The sequence below is a fragment of the Mustela lutreola genome, chromosome 8, assembly GCF_030435805.1.
Source record: "Mustela lutreola isolate mMusLut2 chromosome 8, mMusLut2.pri, whole genome shotgun sequence".
Lineage (NCBI taxonomy): Eukaryota > Metazoa > Chordata > Mammalia > Carnivora > Mustelidae > Mustela > Mustela lutreola.
The window spans coordinates 7,352,746-7,368,619 of record NC_081297.1 but is presented as its reverse complement, the minus strand read 5'-3'; the positions used below and the strand labels follow the sequence as shown (position 1 = coordinate 7,368,619).

The following is a 15,874-nucleotide window of genomic DNA, read 5'->3' as shown; positions in this document are numbered from 1 at the left end:
GAGTTTGGACCTTGGCGTTTTATGGTCTCTCCGGAGGGTAGTCGCTTTTCTGAGTCACGGAGAGACCCGGACGACCGCAAACCTCTTTCCACTTCGGAGTAGCGCGTGTGAGATCATGAGTATGTTAATAAGTTACGGTGCAAGTTTCTTGAACGACGTTGAGGCCGATCCCTCTGAGCAGTCCGGGTAACTCTGGGACAGTTCTTTTGTTGCTAGCGTAATGCAGTTCGCCAAAGTGAGCCCTTGTGAGGCCTCGTGACTTCCAGTAGAAAGCTTCGTGTTTTCACCTGCGCTTGAGTAATTGTCTCTGCGCAGTGAAAGAGTGACATTGATCATGTCTAATAAAACAGGATCAAGGTGAAAAAGTATATTAGTGGGTAGGGGGGTAGGTAAGGAAAGAAGAGAATTTTTTGACTCTCAGAAGGGGCGATCTGGAGCTGGACCCTCTGTTGCTTTGGATTTAAGAGAGAGATGGTTCTTGGAGCCCTCACGTGCCTCATCTCAGGGATGAAAGGGATTGTGTGTATTTTGCGATGTCCCCTTCTAAGCCACTGACAGTGGGCAGAGACCTCCGCCTTCCCTGACGGAATAGGGTGGAAGCCTTTCCAGTGTATGTTGACCAACCTGAGAGTAAAGACACTGATGGTGAGGTTTCCTCTTGGAATGACCCGAGAGACGCCAGCCAGCCCCTCGGCCCGCCTCCTCTTAAACAAGACAAACCACAAAGTGCTGCCAGTCTTCTGAGGAAGGTGCCTAACATGACAAGTAGAGGCCAGTACCAACCAAGGGAACAAAATAACTTACAAATCTCTCAAAGAAGGTCATGAATCACCGCAGGGAGGGTTTAGTTTAGACTTCGCATCCCGGTAGCAAGAACCAGATGGGGTGGGAAAGGGAGTCTTCATGAGAGTTCAGACGGAGCTTTATGCAGTTAAACCGTGAAGCTCCGTAGAAGAGCTAGAGGGAGAAGCTGAAGGTAGATCCCAAGTGGAAGATTAAAAAAAATAAAATAAAATAAAGTGACAGAACACAAGAGGAAACATTAAGCAGATTGAAGAGGTCTGACATTTGATGGAATATTTGGGTGGCAGAGCAGAGAACAGAGATGAGGAAATCAGCAGTAATTCAAGAAAACATCCTAGTCTAAGAACATGAATTTCATACTTGAAGGAAGTCTGGGTGCCCTGATGCCACAAGCAGATCGTCAGAGGCCCCAGGAGCTGCGCCGCTGACTGATGTCCCCCGTGGAAGCTGTGAGATCGTGGACAGAAGCCCTCAAAACTCTGCAAGAGGGTGTTTTCGTGTTTTTTCCACCGTGTGGTTTTTGTTTTTGTTTTTGGTTTTTATTTTATTTATTAGAGATAGCAACGTGAGAGAGAGAGAGCGAGCGCGAGTGCACAAGCAGGGGGAGCAGCAGATGGAGAGGGAGAAGCAGAGTCCGCACTGCACAGAGAACCCGATGCGGGACTTGGCCCCGGACCCTGAGCTGAAGGCAGCTACTTAACCAACTGAGCCACCAAGGTGTCCCTCAACTTTGGAATTTTTTTGCCCACCTAAACTTCTGGAATAATCGTGATGGTAGATAATGACATTTTCAACCATGCAAGGCCTCCTGTTTTCTACCTAAGTCCTTTCTTAGGGGACATACCTCCTCAAAAGAGAAAAGAGAGACATGGGGGACCCAGAAGAGAGGAAGTGTGACAAAGGAAAGAGAAGCCAGGTCTCAGATGGCAGAGAAGGCAGCCTGGAGGGGAGCAGAGCAGAGGCCCGGGTGGAAATTTCTTGAGATGAAATGAACAAAATGCCTATTTATGTCAATTTATCAAGAAGAGAAGTAGATAGTGGAAAAATTGTGTTTGGATGGGTGATAAGTATGTTAAAGGACACGGAAGGAACAAGATCATGACTGACTCCAGAGCACGGTTGTATGAGGACGGGCAACCAGTCCTCATGTGCCATGGGGTCAGCTGGACGTCTTCATCAACCCGCTGGGGTCACACCTGTTAGGAGGCGAAGGGCAGGAGGGAGAGAGTGCGGGGGAGCGGGCCGCGTGTGGGCACATGACGCGATGACAGCAACGGGGAAGTTCCTAAGTGAGTTACCAGCGGTGTGGAGACGAACACCAGGGTAGTCAGCCAAGTCCTGAAGAGGGAGAACGTTCCCAGGAGGGACGGACCGCGGGAAGCGTCCGTGGAGATTGTACAAGCCAGTTCCCTTTTGTTTTTCGAGAAAAGAGACCTGGAAAAAGTAATTTGGCCAGATACATAGTTCCATAAAGAGCGTGGCTCCCCCATGAAGAGTGAACGCGAGGCCTTCGTGACAAACTGTAACTCTTACCGGACTTTTATGGGGAAGAGGGTGGCCTGACTTCGGCAGATGCGGTCGCAAAGCTCGACTTTGTGAGATGGAGCGGAGGTGACCGGCATTCTGTAAGGGACGCAGCTTCCCATGCAAGACTCTTCAACGCGGAGCTACTTCTGGGAGAACCAGCCTTCCCCTTGCCAAAATATAATATTTTTGGGGAGGTACACCTTTGTTAAATCTCTCTTGATGAAGAACTGTGTTATCTTTCTCAGCAGCCCAGACAAATGTCTTTTTCTTTTCTTTTCTTTTCTTTTCTTTTTTTTTAGATTTTATTTATTTATTTGTCAGAGAGAGAGAGAAAGCACGCAAGCAGGCAGAGAGGCAGGCAGAGGCAGAGAGAGAGGCAGGCTCCCTGCTGAGCAAGGAGCCCGATGCGGGACTCGATCCTAGGGTCCTGGGATCATGACCTGAGCTGAAGGCAGCGGCTTAACCCACTGAGCCACCCAGGTGTCCCAGACAGACTAATGTCTTTTCATCAAGCAGGGGATCTCCCGAGGGCAGTGATCAGCCCAGCAGCGACCGCGGCACCTCGAAACTTGCTAGAATGCAGAGGAACAAGGCAGTTCTCTGGATCTGTGGGCCATAGACTCAGAGGTGGGGCCAGCAGCCCGAGTTTCGGCAGGCCCTCCAGCTGATTCTGTGCCTTCAGTTTTGAGAACCATTGAGGCAGCGGGCACCATTCTAGCTAGTGAGGACCCCCTCGAGTGCGGGTTACCTTCCAGCCATGAGGCTCACCCGCTCATAGTGTAGGAGGCCCTGTTTTCACTTCCCGGGGACCTCGGCCTCCTTGGGCTTGAAGCACCTTGGTCACCGCTGCTGGGAACTGTGACTTTTTTTTTTTTTTTTTTTTTAAACCAAACACCATGTTTTACATCAATCTTTGGACAAAAGCTTAGCGCGCATCCTGAGGTCAACCGTGACGACTAGAGCATCATAACCACAGACTTATAAAAAGGGAGCACGGTCCTTGTAGGGTGTGTTTGGTGGGATTTGGGCCCTAAGTGGGGGTGGTGTAGACAAGATGATGCTTACTTCCCTGTGACGTGGTGGCAGGAGTGGACAGCGTACACCAGGCCCCCTTTCCGTGGCCTCGTTTCTCTGGGAGGCTCGCATCCGTGGGATCGCAGGTGGCGTGGGTCGTGAGGCTTAGATGTGTTCCTGCATTGGGCACCTCATCTCACCTCTGGAGCTTCTTGTGAAGGAAGCCTCGGAGGTCTGCTAGCATCTATGGCTGAGTGTGGTGGACACAGCACTGCTGATGATGGGGAGAAAGAAAAAACCCTTTAATGGTCAGTATGAGGGGAATGGGAAATAAATTACTGTATTCCGTATTATAATAAAAATTGTGCCAGTCATGTTTTCAAAGAATTTTAATGACGTGGGAGAAGTGCTGCTGTGTGATGGTAAATGAAATGCGAGTTAAAAATCTAAATTCTAGGTGAGCTGAAACCCCGCAGAGAAGCTGTCAGGGGGACCTTCTCTCCAAATAAGACTAATTATTCCCAGGTGTTAGAATGATAAGTGATTTTCATGTGTTCCTTTGTACTTTTATTTTCTAGACTTCTGCAGCATGTGTATACCTTTTATGGGAAGGAAACCAGTAAATATGGTTGAAAAAGTGCAAGTGTGGGGCGCCTGGGTGGCTCAGTGGGTTAAGCCACTGCCTTCGGCTCAGGTCATGATCCCAGGACCCTAGGATCGAGTCCCGCATCGGGCTCTCTGCTCAGTGGAGAGCCTGCTTCCCTCTCTCTCTCTCTGGCTGCCTCTCCATCTACTTGTGATTTTTCTCTGTCAAATAAATACATAAAATCTTTAAAAAAGAAAAAAAAGAAAAAGTGCAAGTGTATGCGACATTTACTAAAATAAACACATTTTGCAGTCTCCTCTGTAAACAAGAGTCTTGTCACTCATCCTTATAGAATAACGTAAGGTTTAACTCTGCCACTCATTGATGTGGCTTTCTTTTTGATATTTATAATGCTACCCTTGAGTTCTATTTAAAATGATTGATTTGGTGCATTTAAATTGATGTCTTACTTTATAGTCCCTGATTTCCTTTTTACGGTGTCTGGCCAGGGGCAAGGGCAGAGAGCTGAATCCCTAAGAAGTCATAAAAACTTCAGCAAACTTTTCCCCTTTCAATAAGTATTCTGTAAGCCATTGATACATGACTCATTTCTTATAATTACTAAATAAATAATAATTAATTTTCTTTTTCCTTCCCAGATAAACTTTAAGCCTGATTTCATTTTTTGAGCTGGACTGATTTTCCTGAATTTATAGATGAATGAGAACAGGAAGCGATTTTAGTGTGACATGCTTGCTTTTGGATATTAGATCTTTACTTCTTTGAAATTATAGTGATGCAAAGATGCAGCACATTCTGTAAAAATCTGCTTCATCGGAATGTTTGCTCTGCAGTGTTTGTGGGATATCACAGGGAAGCTGTTAAGACTCTTTTTGAAGTTTCCTAGGTTTTAAAATTCCTGAGTTCTGTTTTAATGAGCTTGCTATTATTAAATTAAAACTTTCAAGAGAGCCAAGGATTGATGGTTATTTATGACAGGCTCCAAATTCAGATCGAGTAAACCCTGGCCTACCTGTGCAGTGGGCTAGCTTTTCTCCCGAATACAGCAGCCACTCTGACTTTTTAATGAAAATTAAAATTGAAATCATCTTTTCTTTTCTCTTTAAATTGAAATCATCTTTCATGTTAGCTGCGTTTCAAGGGCCCTGTAGCCACATGTGGCTGGTGGTTACTGTATTAGACCCCGCAGGTCTAGAAAGTTCGACTGGACCTTGTTGGCTTAAAAATAATTCAAAATAGGTAAAAAAAAAACCCCTAATAATTTCTGGTTAGCTCTAGAATACTATCTAGTAAGTGTTCTTCCCAACCCAATTTCTTACTAACAAGACTTTGCTTGGCTTATGCTAAAATTACTTAACTGTCTCTGATTTTTTTCCAAATGATAGGAGGAGGTGGAAAGAATTAACAGGGGAGGGTGCTTATTCTGTTAAATTTCTTTCAGATAAACAGGTAATCTGAATGCAGAAAAAAACCGTTAACACTGAAAAAAAAGCTCTGGTAGATTTGTAGAACTTTAGATTTGAAAAGGGCTCTGGATTGCATCTAATCAAGCTTTCATGAGAAGTTTGAAGGAACAGAGAGGTCAAGTCATTTGCTTGGGTCACACAGCTAGATCACAGCCTTGCTACTCTCCAAGTTGCTCTAATTGTGGTGTTCAACAGCTTTAGAGAGAAGAGGAGCCAATTAGAGTGGGATTAACTTTACACAGGGTCCCAAGTGTATTGTAAAAAACAGGAAGTTACCCTTTAAAAACCCAGCTTTGTGAGCTTTCTTTTCATGTCTTTAAAAAAATAAAGGTACTTTCATTAATAGAAAGCTTTACCTTTGGTCTTGAACCTAATATGTATTTTAAGAACCAAAATGCAATATGCCTCTTTTTAAAAATAGCCTTTTTTGGGGGCCGGGGGTTGGCGGTAGGAAAGGATTTTCTTTTCAAAATCCTGTTCTCATTTTGTAGGACTTCGGGGTTGGTTTTAACCAGCGAGCTCTGCTGCCCCCACGAAGTCCACGAAAGTACGTTTCTGTGGAGCGGTCTGTCGTTCTCCTGTTGGACGTGGTTTCTCTGGCCGGGTTTATGTCCACAGACACGGCCTGGGCACGCGCTGTGGAGACTGAGCTGTGGAAAGGGATTTGGTCTAGAAAGCTACCTCCAAGCTGTGAAGAGATTGAGTCTTGTTAATGTTGGGGGGACCCCTGGGTCGTTTGTAGCACGTCCCCTGGATTGGCCTTGTGAAGGATGCTGTGCACTTGTTTGATTCTTCTCTCTCCAGACCTTCCTCCACAGGGTCCTGTTTGAGTCCTGTCCCTGTCTGTCCATCTGTCTGGTGTACGGCTGCCTGGAACAGGTCGAATCATGGCACTCCCGCAGTGAAATCCTGCGGTGTCTGCTCTTGTCCGCAGAGTGGAACACAGGGTTGGGGTCCTGACTTGGGCAAACCAGCCTCCTGGCCTTGGGGTTCAGCCTCGGGCCTGTTCCGCTAGCACTTCCTCCGGTCCTGCCTGGCCCCATCTTCCTTGTGGTGATCACGGCTTCTGTGCCTTGCTTGCCTCTGCCTGTGTCTCTAGTGTCCCTGTCCCTGACCAGCTTATAAGGGGTCATTGCGTGCGCCCTGTGCCCTGTGGGGATGCCCTCTGTTCTGGACTGTCTGATACGCCGTTGGCTCCAGGGGTTCCCCCTCCTGTGTCGTTCAGCTGCTTGTGCTTTGGCCCTCCCAGGCCTCGGTGATCTCCCCGACAGACCCCAGTGGACATCTGTGAGGGAGGCAGTATTTCCCGAGGGTGCCGCACCTTCCTCTGGGTGCCCCCCGGCTGGGTGATCAGGGGATCCACGAACTCACACCCATGCTTCCGGCGTCATGGGCAGGTATGTGCTGTGGTTGCGTGCTCCGCGTACCTGTTCTTGCCCGGGCGCTTGTTGGCTCCTGGGTCTCTGGTGGCATGGCCACGCTTGCTTATCAACAAGTGAGTTCTCTGCCGATGGCAGTGGCCATGGCTCCTGGATGCCGGTGGCGCTGGGGACACGGTGCGTACCGCCACCTGCTGTGACATCCAGGCCTAGGGCACCAGGGCTTGTGGGGAGCCCCGGTGGCCCATCCCTCTCCTGCCCGGCCAACTGCATGCTGCCCCGCAGGGAGGGGACCTCCGGAACCGTGGCTGCCCACAAATCCCAGCGTCTGCGTGGTAGCAGGAGTGCTCTTAGGAGAATGCAGTTCTGCCCGTCATCGCGTGCGCAATTTTAGCAAATGGTTGTCGCTGCGGTAAAATTAGCCAGCCCCAATGTGCAAAGTGCTGGGGTTGCCAATGCCCTCTGTTTTAAAGCATCTTGGAACCCGTGTATCTGTTCCATGCATTCCTTTACTTATTTCTTAAAACAAAACAAAACAAAACAAACTAAAGAAAAACACACCAGTTTTCGTTTAGGTTGAGGTCGTTCCTGGATGCACCCAGTTTCCTTGCACCGTCGGTCTTAGACGCTGCTGGAGGGCGGGGTAGGACTGTCCTGCCTTGCTTTCTTGGCCCCACGGAGGGCTCCGTTGAGCCTGGGGTATTTCCTGATCCTTGATGGGACTTTTAAACCCCGGAAGCCATTTCAGCCTTTTAACCAGTGCCCTCCTGTTTCCTGGGACAGCCTTGTCTTCTCCTGTGTCCCCGTCCTGACTTCTGGTCCTCAGATCGCACAGGCTCACTTTTGCTTCAGAAAGCAGCATAAGCACCTGTGCTCAGAAGCTGTGCATGAGTCAGAGATGGTCTCCCAGTTGGTTACGTTTACCTGATAATCTGTCATTTCATTTTCTTATTTGTGTACTTCTCTTCGTACCCGCAAGAGGCTTAGGTTGCCGCTGGAAGAGCCAGTCTCGACATTTCCATGGTTCCTATTCGAAAGTAGGTATTTTCTTCCTTTGAATTTTGACGGACAAATGGCTTCGTATCCCTCCCCCACCCCCACGGCGTCTGGTGTAGTATTTGATGAACAGGTGGGTAGTAAGTTGGCGCTGGGTTAAGTTCCCGCACCGAGTACCTGGGACCTCGCCGGTCTTCTCCTGCGAGAGTTTTCTGCCTTTTTCCTGCCGTGGTGCAGGGGACTCGTGAACCTTTTATGAACCTTTAATTTTGACCTGACCTCAAAATAATTTTCCAGGAAAGTCAACTGAATAGCACCCAAAGGGGCATGTGCGTGTGTATGTGCGAGTGTGAGTGTGTGTGCATGCACGTGTGTGGCGGCTTAAAAGGGAGTGGTATTTTCTTCATGTGGGTGACAAATAAATTATTTATTTATGTATTTATAATAAATAAAAATAATAAATACTATATACTATATATAAATAATATATAAATAATAAATAAATAAAGGCATTTATTTACATTATTAAATGAACAAATAAATAAAGGTATTTATTTACAAATAAATAAAGGTATTTTCTTTATGTGGGTGACAAAATATTCTATTCATAGGTGGAGAGTTACTGTGCCTTCCTTTATCCTTGCTCTTTTGCTGATTTAAACTTTCATCTACGTGTGCAGCACAAGCAGACGTTGAATGAGGGCAAGATTTAAAAGGCCCGCGTGGCTGTGTCGAACACCGGCGATGAGCGTGGCCGACCCTTGAGAGTGGCGTGCCCGGCTCTTTTGTGAGCTGGAACGTAAATGAACTGAATTGTAGGTTCCGCGAGAAGCACCTGTAATTTTACCTGTTTTTCCACCTCGTCCTAGCAGAATGCCAGCGAAGACTCGCGGGGCTGTGCTTGAAAAAGTCTGATTGGTCAGAAAGCACCTTGGCAAACGTCGAGCCCTTGCCTGGGTCTGGTCGCACGTTGCTTGGGACACGCGCGCCGTCTCCCCCGGGCGTGGGTATTTCCGTTACCAGCGTTATGCGGCATCCTGCCTGTTAGGATGACCCGGTAGCAGATCTGATAGGATGCTCTTATGTGGCGAGGAGGGACTTGAAAAACAAAAGAAAATAATCAAGGTTCTCTGATTTTTTTTTTTCCTTTGTTGGTTGCTCCTAGGTAATTCTTGCTGCGGGATGCGTTAAGAGAGGAGGACCCTTACTCACTAGGCATGGAGGGCAGCTTGTCCGCGTCCAGCATGCAGGAACCTGCCTCCTCACCCCCGGAGAAACAGCAGAGCTCAGCGAGCGGTCATGGAGGTCTCGATTCAGGTGGGGCGTTGTTTTCTGGATTTCTCTCTCGGACGTGGTGATTCCGTGACCCGGATCTTCCTGAAAATGTTCAGGCATCAGTGGGCTGGACATTTCTAGATCCCTCACGCTGCCTCTTCCTAGCATCTGCTGTCATAGTTAGAAGCCTACAGTAGCTTGAAAGTTATGCAAAAAACTAGATGGTGAGGGGTGGGTCACAGAGATGTGACAGATCGCTTCAGCATCTCAGTGGCTGACACAGTAAAATGTTTATATGTCATTTTTTGCCAGTCAGGACGCACCGTCTTTCTGTTATGGGTCCTGAAACAACAGGGACATTATCTGGCTCCCAAGACACAGCTGTCCCTTTTGCTCAGAAACTCTTGACCAAAATGACTCTTGTGTTTGCACCAGTGCAAGGGAGGTGGGAATATCAAACTTGTCTCCCAAGTGCTTTGAGGGACAGGACAGCAGGATCCGCCCAGGCACCGACGCCACCGCCTCCCCTCCTCTCGGAAACCTTGAGCGTGTCTTTTAGAGAAGTGCCGAATGGGAAAGAAATTTAAGTCACGTGAGCCTGTGGTCAAGTTTTTCCTCCGTTCAAGGACTCTTAACACCTAACCAGCCTTAGAGCGAATGTTAGTATTTCATCAGTGAGTTAATTCATGCATCTTTTTCTAAATACTTACACAAGAGTCCGTTTTAAAAAGATACTTCTTTTTTTTTTTTTTTTTTTTTTTTTTTTTTTTTTTTTTTTATGATTGCTCTGTTTTCATCACAGCAAATTCAATCAGGACAGGTTAGCTGTCTGGATCTTGAATATTCGCTCTGGTGAATTCGTGTAAAAAGCTGTTGATCCTTAACTCAGTGGGAGATTTGACACTTATCTGGAGAAATCACGATGTTTGCCTTTTTATTTGGACAAGTGTGGTCAAGGGCAGCATTACCGATGGCTCGATATCATTGGATTTATTGCGATAACTCAAATTTCTATCTTTATCTGCAAAAAAAAATCTGGAAACCCCTGAAGTTATTGCCTAAATATGTAGAAGGACGTTCGTGTCTGCTTCCTAATCAGCCCCGTTTCCCCACCCGCCGCATTGGGATTTTTCTGTACCTAAGCTGGAGTGAGGAAACTTCTAGAAGCAGAGCTGAGACATTGTCCCCCAGTGGAAGTATGGAAATTCTCTTCTGAGGAAAGTCAGTCCCATAGGCGGAAGTTTCACCCTACTCTTATTTAAGTACAAATCTGCTTTTTTAAAAAACTCTGTCTTAGGTTTGCTGCGTGAGATTATATTTCCACTTTTCGTACCCCGGGCTCTCACCGTGCCTTTGCAGAACGGTCCTATGTCTGTGACTTCCTCGTTTTCAATAGTGTGTTTTCGAGCCTGTTGAGAAACCTAACGTGTATTGACTTCTCAGTTTCTTGCAGCGGCAATATATCTGTCTAGCTCACGTAGGTTTTGAAGCCCATTGGTAATAATACGGTATCGGGAGAATTATTTGGGCTGCGTTTCCTCGTGGGGGATCCCATGAATAGGGAAGTAGGAGATTTGTTCTGTCACCGGCTGGGCTGGGCTTGTGCCGAAGGCCCATCGTGTGCACACACTTCATGGTGGCTTCCTTGCTCATGCACGACGGCGGCCTGAATCACACAAGACGGGAGGCTCTTTTCTAGAAATGGTAGTTCTGAAGGACTCCAGAGTGTCTTAACATGCATAGACATGGGCCCAGGAGCCTTTCTCCACTTTATGTGGCTGATCTTTCCTTTCTCCTTGGAATTTCCACAAGCGGCTCTTCAGAGACTTTTAGATGAGACACAAAGAGCGGCTCCTCAAGGAGAAATAAATTTAGGGCAGGATCTAAACCTCTGTAGAGGGCAGAAGCCGACTGCCAGAAACCCAGGGTCGTCTCGAACACTGTCTGTTAAACCGGGCAGTACAAATCCTCAGGAAGCTTATTTTCCTCTTCAAGCTGGCGATACAGAAAACAGGTCTGTTCTGGCGTCTGTGGTGGGGTGTCTGGTGGTGGGACCCACTGTGACATGTTTGGGGCCGCGAGCATTTCGTGCCGGACCCGCTCACCAGAAGAGCAGGAGAAGGCAGGCGCAGCTGGTTCTCTGTGGACCAGGGACAGGTACGTACGTGACCCTGAGTTTGAGCTGTATGGTAGGCACTCTGCAAGCACTTTGTGTCTGTTGACTTGGTTTACCCTTCCATGACCCGGTGAAATAGCTGCTTATATCATCCGCATGGTAAAGAGGGGGACACCGGACAACATGGCGAAGTCCCTTGGCTCTTGGGTTGGGGCCAGGGTTTCATTTCCAGCATCTGGAGGCCCGGGAGCAGGTGCTCTGCACAGTGGGTCACACCTGCCCTTCCGTGCGGGACGAAGTCACCAAGGTGCGCCAAGCGCGCCCCCTCCATGTGCAGACACGCTCTTTCTGGGACGTGGGCACGACCCAGCTGTTTTCTTGTCCTTCCTCCACTTGTCTGCTGTCCCCTCCCCACATGTGATGGACACGGGCCATCTCCCCCGGCAGGTGACTACGCATAGGTGCCTGGAGCTCTTCTCAGCCCAGGTCCCGGGCCGGCTGCTGGGACTGGTGTGCCCACACCCGACCCCGAGCCGCTGCCCTTCCTCGCGCGGACGAGCCGTCCCTCTCCTCTGACTTTCGCTAAAGCTTCACCGGACCGCGGTGAGGTCCGAATCGGACTAACGGCTTTTTTTACTTCCCATTTTGCCTTTTCTACTCATGAAAGCTCACATCCTAGTTTGACTGGCATCTGAGTCCTATAAAGGAAACAGGCGCCCCGGGAAACGGCGACTCCTCCCAGGGGCGCAGAGGATGTGGCCGGGATGAGCGCAGACCCCAGAGCCGGCGGCCTCCCCAGCAGACAGGGCGGACGGCGTTGTCACCCGGCGGGCGGGGGAGGCTGGGGACCTGAGCTGGTGCCGGGAACTCTGGGCTTCTCCAGTTGCCGTGATCAAAGCAAGCCAAACAACATGCCGACACGGTGATAAATAGACTCCTTGACGTGATTTTTCCAGGCTGGCTGGATGTAATTTCCCGATGAAGCTGGAGATAAAGTGGGGTTGCACGTTCAGACCGGGCGGGCCTCTGAGTGAAGGGTTATGCTGGGAACGTGGGCTTAAGCAGGTTTTTTTTTTTTTTTTTCCTTTTTCTCTCTCTTTCTTTCTTTCTCTGTGTGTGCTAGGAATACATTAACTGCAGTCCCATAGATTTTTTGTTGTTGTTGTTGTTTAAATTTTGGAAGGAAAGGAGTCAACATTCTCCTTAGAAAAATTCAGATTTCTGATTCTTGGTGCTGGGAACTGGTTCTGTATGACTCCATTTGTGTTCCCTGTTAAAAACAAAACAAAACAAAGACCCCAAAGAATTCTCTTTAGAAAAGTTACTGCCCTCCCCTCTCCCTGCCCACCCCCCAACTGGATGACTGGGTGATTTTTAGGTTGTGTGTGTGTGTCTTTCTGGAAAATTTCTCTAGCTGTCTGCATCGTCTTGAGTGCAGGTGATTGTCCCTTCCCTGGGGGACGTCTTGCGGCCGTGAACTTGGTCCTTCCTGTGACCTTGGGCCGCCCTTTCCCAGCGTCCTTCGTGTTGTGAGTCTGCTTAATGCAGTAATGGAAGTACTTTTTAAACCTTGCGGTGGTATGAACGCCCTGTCAGCCTACGTAAAGCCTTCTTTCTCTTCCCGAGGAAACCTTTCTCTTCTTTCTTTTCCCAAGAAATATCTAGGTGTCGTGTGAGATTTCATGGGCTCCAAACCTGCAGGCTCTCCGTTCTTTTACTGGCTAGTGGTCACGGACGTTAGCGCTCAGCCTTGCAAAGTTAGCCCAATTCAGACTCTAAAACCAAAACCTGAGATTGGATTCCTTAAAAAAAAAGAGTGTGTGTGAGCCGCGTGTTTACCCTGCTTTCTACTCGCATGGGTAAGTTGTGTCAGCATCCACACCTGAACTTTGAGCATGCTTTCTCTATCTATCAGGGAATAGGCTGGTCCCGTAAGTAGCCTTCTGTTCTCCATCACTGAATGGCCACTAATGAGGGCGCCTGTTTTCTTGGAGAACGTGCGGTCTTCTTGGTCGCGTTTCATGGCCTGTTTTCATGACATCACAGGGAGAAACACTTCTGACTGGTGCCTTGGCAGGGGACGGAGCTTGTCAGCATTTCCCTGATCAAATGTTTATGGGTTGGTGAGGTTTATGAGTCAGCTGTAAATATTTGCTCTGGGTTTATGAGACCTCCTCTCGTAAACAGGGTGCGTGTTTATCTGTTGCTCATTGAAAGGTCTGCAGAGAACGGGCTGTTCGTGGATCGTGTGCCTGGGGGACGTGCTGTGAGTCACAGGTCGGGGAAGGCCTTCTGGTGGGGACCCCTGCGCGTTGTGTATGATTTTATCGTTGGAAGCTACCGATGCTGAGCACACAGGCTTGAGCTTTTAAATAAAATCCCATGCCAGCTTTGACTTCGAAGTATTTTCCTGGGACGGTAGAGCGTGGAACGGTTCTTCCGAGCTCGCTGGGGAGTCCCTGGGGGGCCTTTCCGTCCCCTGGTGACTCGAGCGAACGCCCGCGTGAACCTGGAAGCTGTCCGCAGCCTGCTCGTCGCAGGGAGAGAAGCTCGGTTTGTAATGAATGAGTTAAACCCCGGTGAGGACGGGGTTTGGGGAGAATGCCGGCGGCCTCGATTGAAGTTGTTGGCAGCGTGGAGAACCGAAGCGAGAGGTCTCAAGGCTGGAGCGGAGAGATTGAAGACACGGGCTCACGCGCACGGATGATTCCACACGATGGGCTCCCTGGTCCTTCCAGGCGTGGTGGGTGCTGAAGCTTAGTGGCGCTTTCCGGCCCCAGGCGCTGGCTGCTGCAGGCCCTTCCTCTGCGGTGTGTCCGCAGACAGATGCTTCTGATGCCGGGGGAGCCATCACTCCCCACGAGATCCCTTCCAGTTCCCAGGAGCTGTTCATTGACCCGCAGCTCTCCCAGGACCACCTGCCTCCGAAGGCCCAGGCCCGAGTTTCATACCCTTGTCGCCCCTCCCAGTCTCGTCCTGCTGCTGAAGGCTCTGGGGGCTCTGCATGCTCTGTTCTTTCTGAGCTTGGCTACCGCTTCCCGCCTTCCCGCACTTCCTGCATCATCCTGCTGCCGGGCTGGGGTCTGGAGGGCTCTCGTGCTCAGCGGCACGGAAGACAGAGAAGCTGGCCCCGAGTGTGCCCTGGGTTCTCCAGGAGGAGGAATGGGTAGTGGCGCTGGAGAGCCTATGCCCCACGCATGATGCAGGCAGAAGGGAGGTACAGAGAGGTGTCTCGGGACAGTTCCAGCTTGAAACAGGACAGCCCCAGTGGGATTCCTGCCTCTGTGACTAGACAGTTGCGTGGTCCCGGTGACCGCCCCCTGCCCCCAGCCTCTCTGGGCTCCTGTCATGTGCCATGGGGGTGGTAGGCACCATGCATCAGGGTTTTGGGAAGGATGAAAGGGGGTGATGCACGCAAAGCGGTTAGCACCGAGCTGACACCCCAGTCCTGTATGGGTCTTTCGGCACTGCTGTGACTGCGTGGTGGCTCTGTGGGGCCGGAAATGCGTGACCCTGGCTGCGGTGGGCCGGCCTGCAGGTGGCATGGGCTGAGTGGGGGCCAGACAGGTAGGCTGTGGAGAAGTCACAGACTTCCTCTGCACCAGGTGCCCTGAGCAAATGAGATGTGTGCGGATGCTTCTGGCTAGTCCATCAGAAAGCAAAGCTGGTAATTGATGCTTGTGGCCTTTTGGGCAAAGAGTTGTGAGTCTAGCCTTTGGGTGACACCTGGAGGGGTTTCCAGAAAGCAACTGTGTTTCCTGCAGCTTTGCGTCATGGTGTCTCGGCAACATCTCTTGTTAAGTGGCTGGTGCAGGACCTGCTGACTTTTTTCAGGGAGCCTGTTTCCAATGGAAGGACCTTAGTCCCTGGATAAAGTGGAATGTTGGGACAAAAACAAGAGGGAAGGGTTTCCTCTTCGGGTCGCTTTTATTTTTCCTGCACATTGAATTATAAACCAGCTCATAGGGAGCAACTCGAGGAGGCTAATTCTGAGCAACTTTGATTTAGAAGACAAAATGTAAGGTCACTGCTTTTAACCTAGCATTGTTTGGCTTTCCAAAAATTAGCTGTCCATTTCCGAGACGATACAAAGTAGCACCAGAAAATTACTTTCCGTACTTAAATTGAAGAAAGCATGGCTTTCTTTCCAAGAGCCTCCTGCTGCTGATTCCCCAGCTCATCTGCCAGGGCACAACATTTCTCCATTAATAATGTGGCTGAGAGCAGTATTTATTCTTGGCCCATGAAACAGGCTCTTGCTTATAGGAGATACACAGCTTGAGCATCAGCAGCCGTTGCATTTCTCCCAAGGAAAGGGAAGCTAAACTTCGATGCTTTCGCTTAGCCACATGTGTGGACAGGCCTACGCTCTATGTTCTTTATGTTGTGATAGCCTTGAGAGAGGTTAAAGTCATGTTTACAGCTTGTGTGTTCTTCCCGTTGGAATCCATGCATGATACTGTTATCCATGCATTAAAATGAGTCAGTGGGTTCTTTTTGACTATACAGATTGTATCTTACATACAGTCTTAAATGTTTTGGGAATTACTTGATTGGCAGCTGCTTGGTTTCTGTCCCTAAGTTGCTAGGTGACCTCACATACTCGAGCAAGGCTTCTGGACCTCAGATAGTTTTTTCCTTGGAAGCACATCAGAGTCAGTGCTTCCTGAGGTCCCTGAGGACACGAACA

General features: G+C 49.1%; 1 protein-coding gene across 4 annotated transcripts in view; it reads left to right on the top strand.

Moving 5' to 3' along the window:
* The window catches only part of SFMBT2 (Scm like with four mbt domains 2), a 228,742-nt gene that overhangs the window by 11,857 nt on the left and 201,011 nt on the right, over positions 1–15,874 (top strand). For all 4 annotated transcript variants that reach the window (XM_059183765.1, XM_059183762.1, XM_059183764.1 and 1 more), the window contains exon 2: positions 8,959–9,110. In XM_059183765.1, coding sequence (XP_059039748.1) covers positions 9,011–9,110 — 100 coding nt within the window. In that variant the 5' untranslated portion in view covers positions 8,959–9,010. The remainder of the gene's footprint in view (positions 1–8,958; positions 9,111–15,874) is intronic.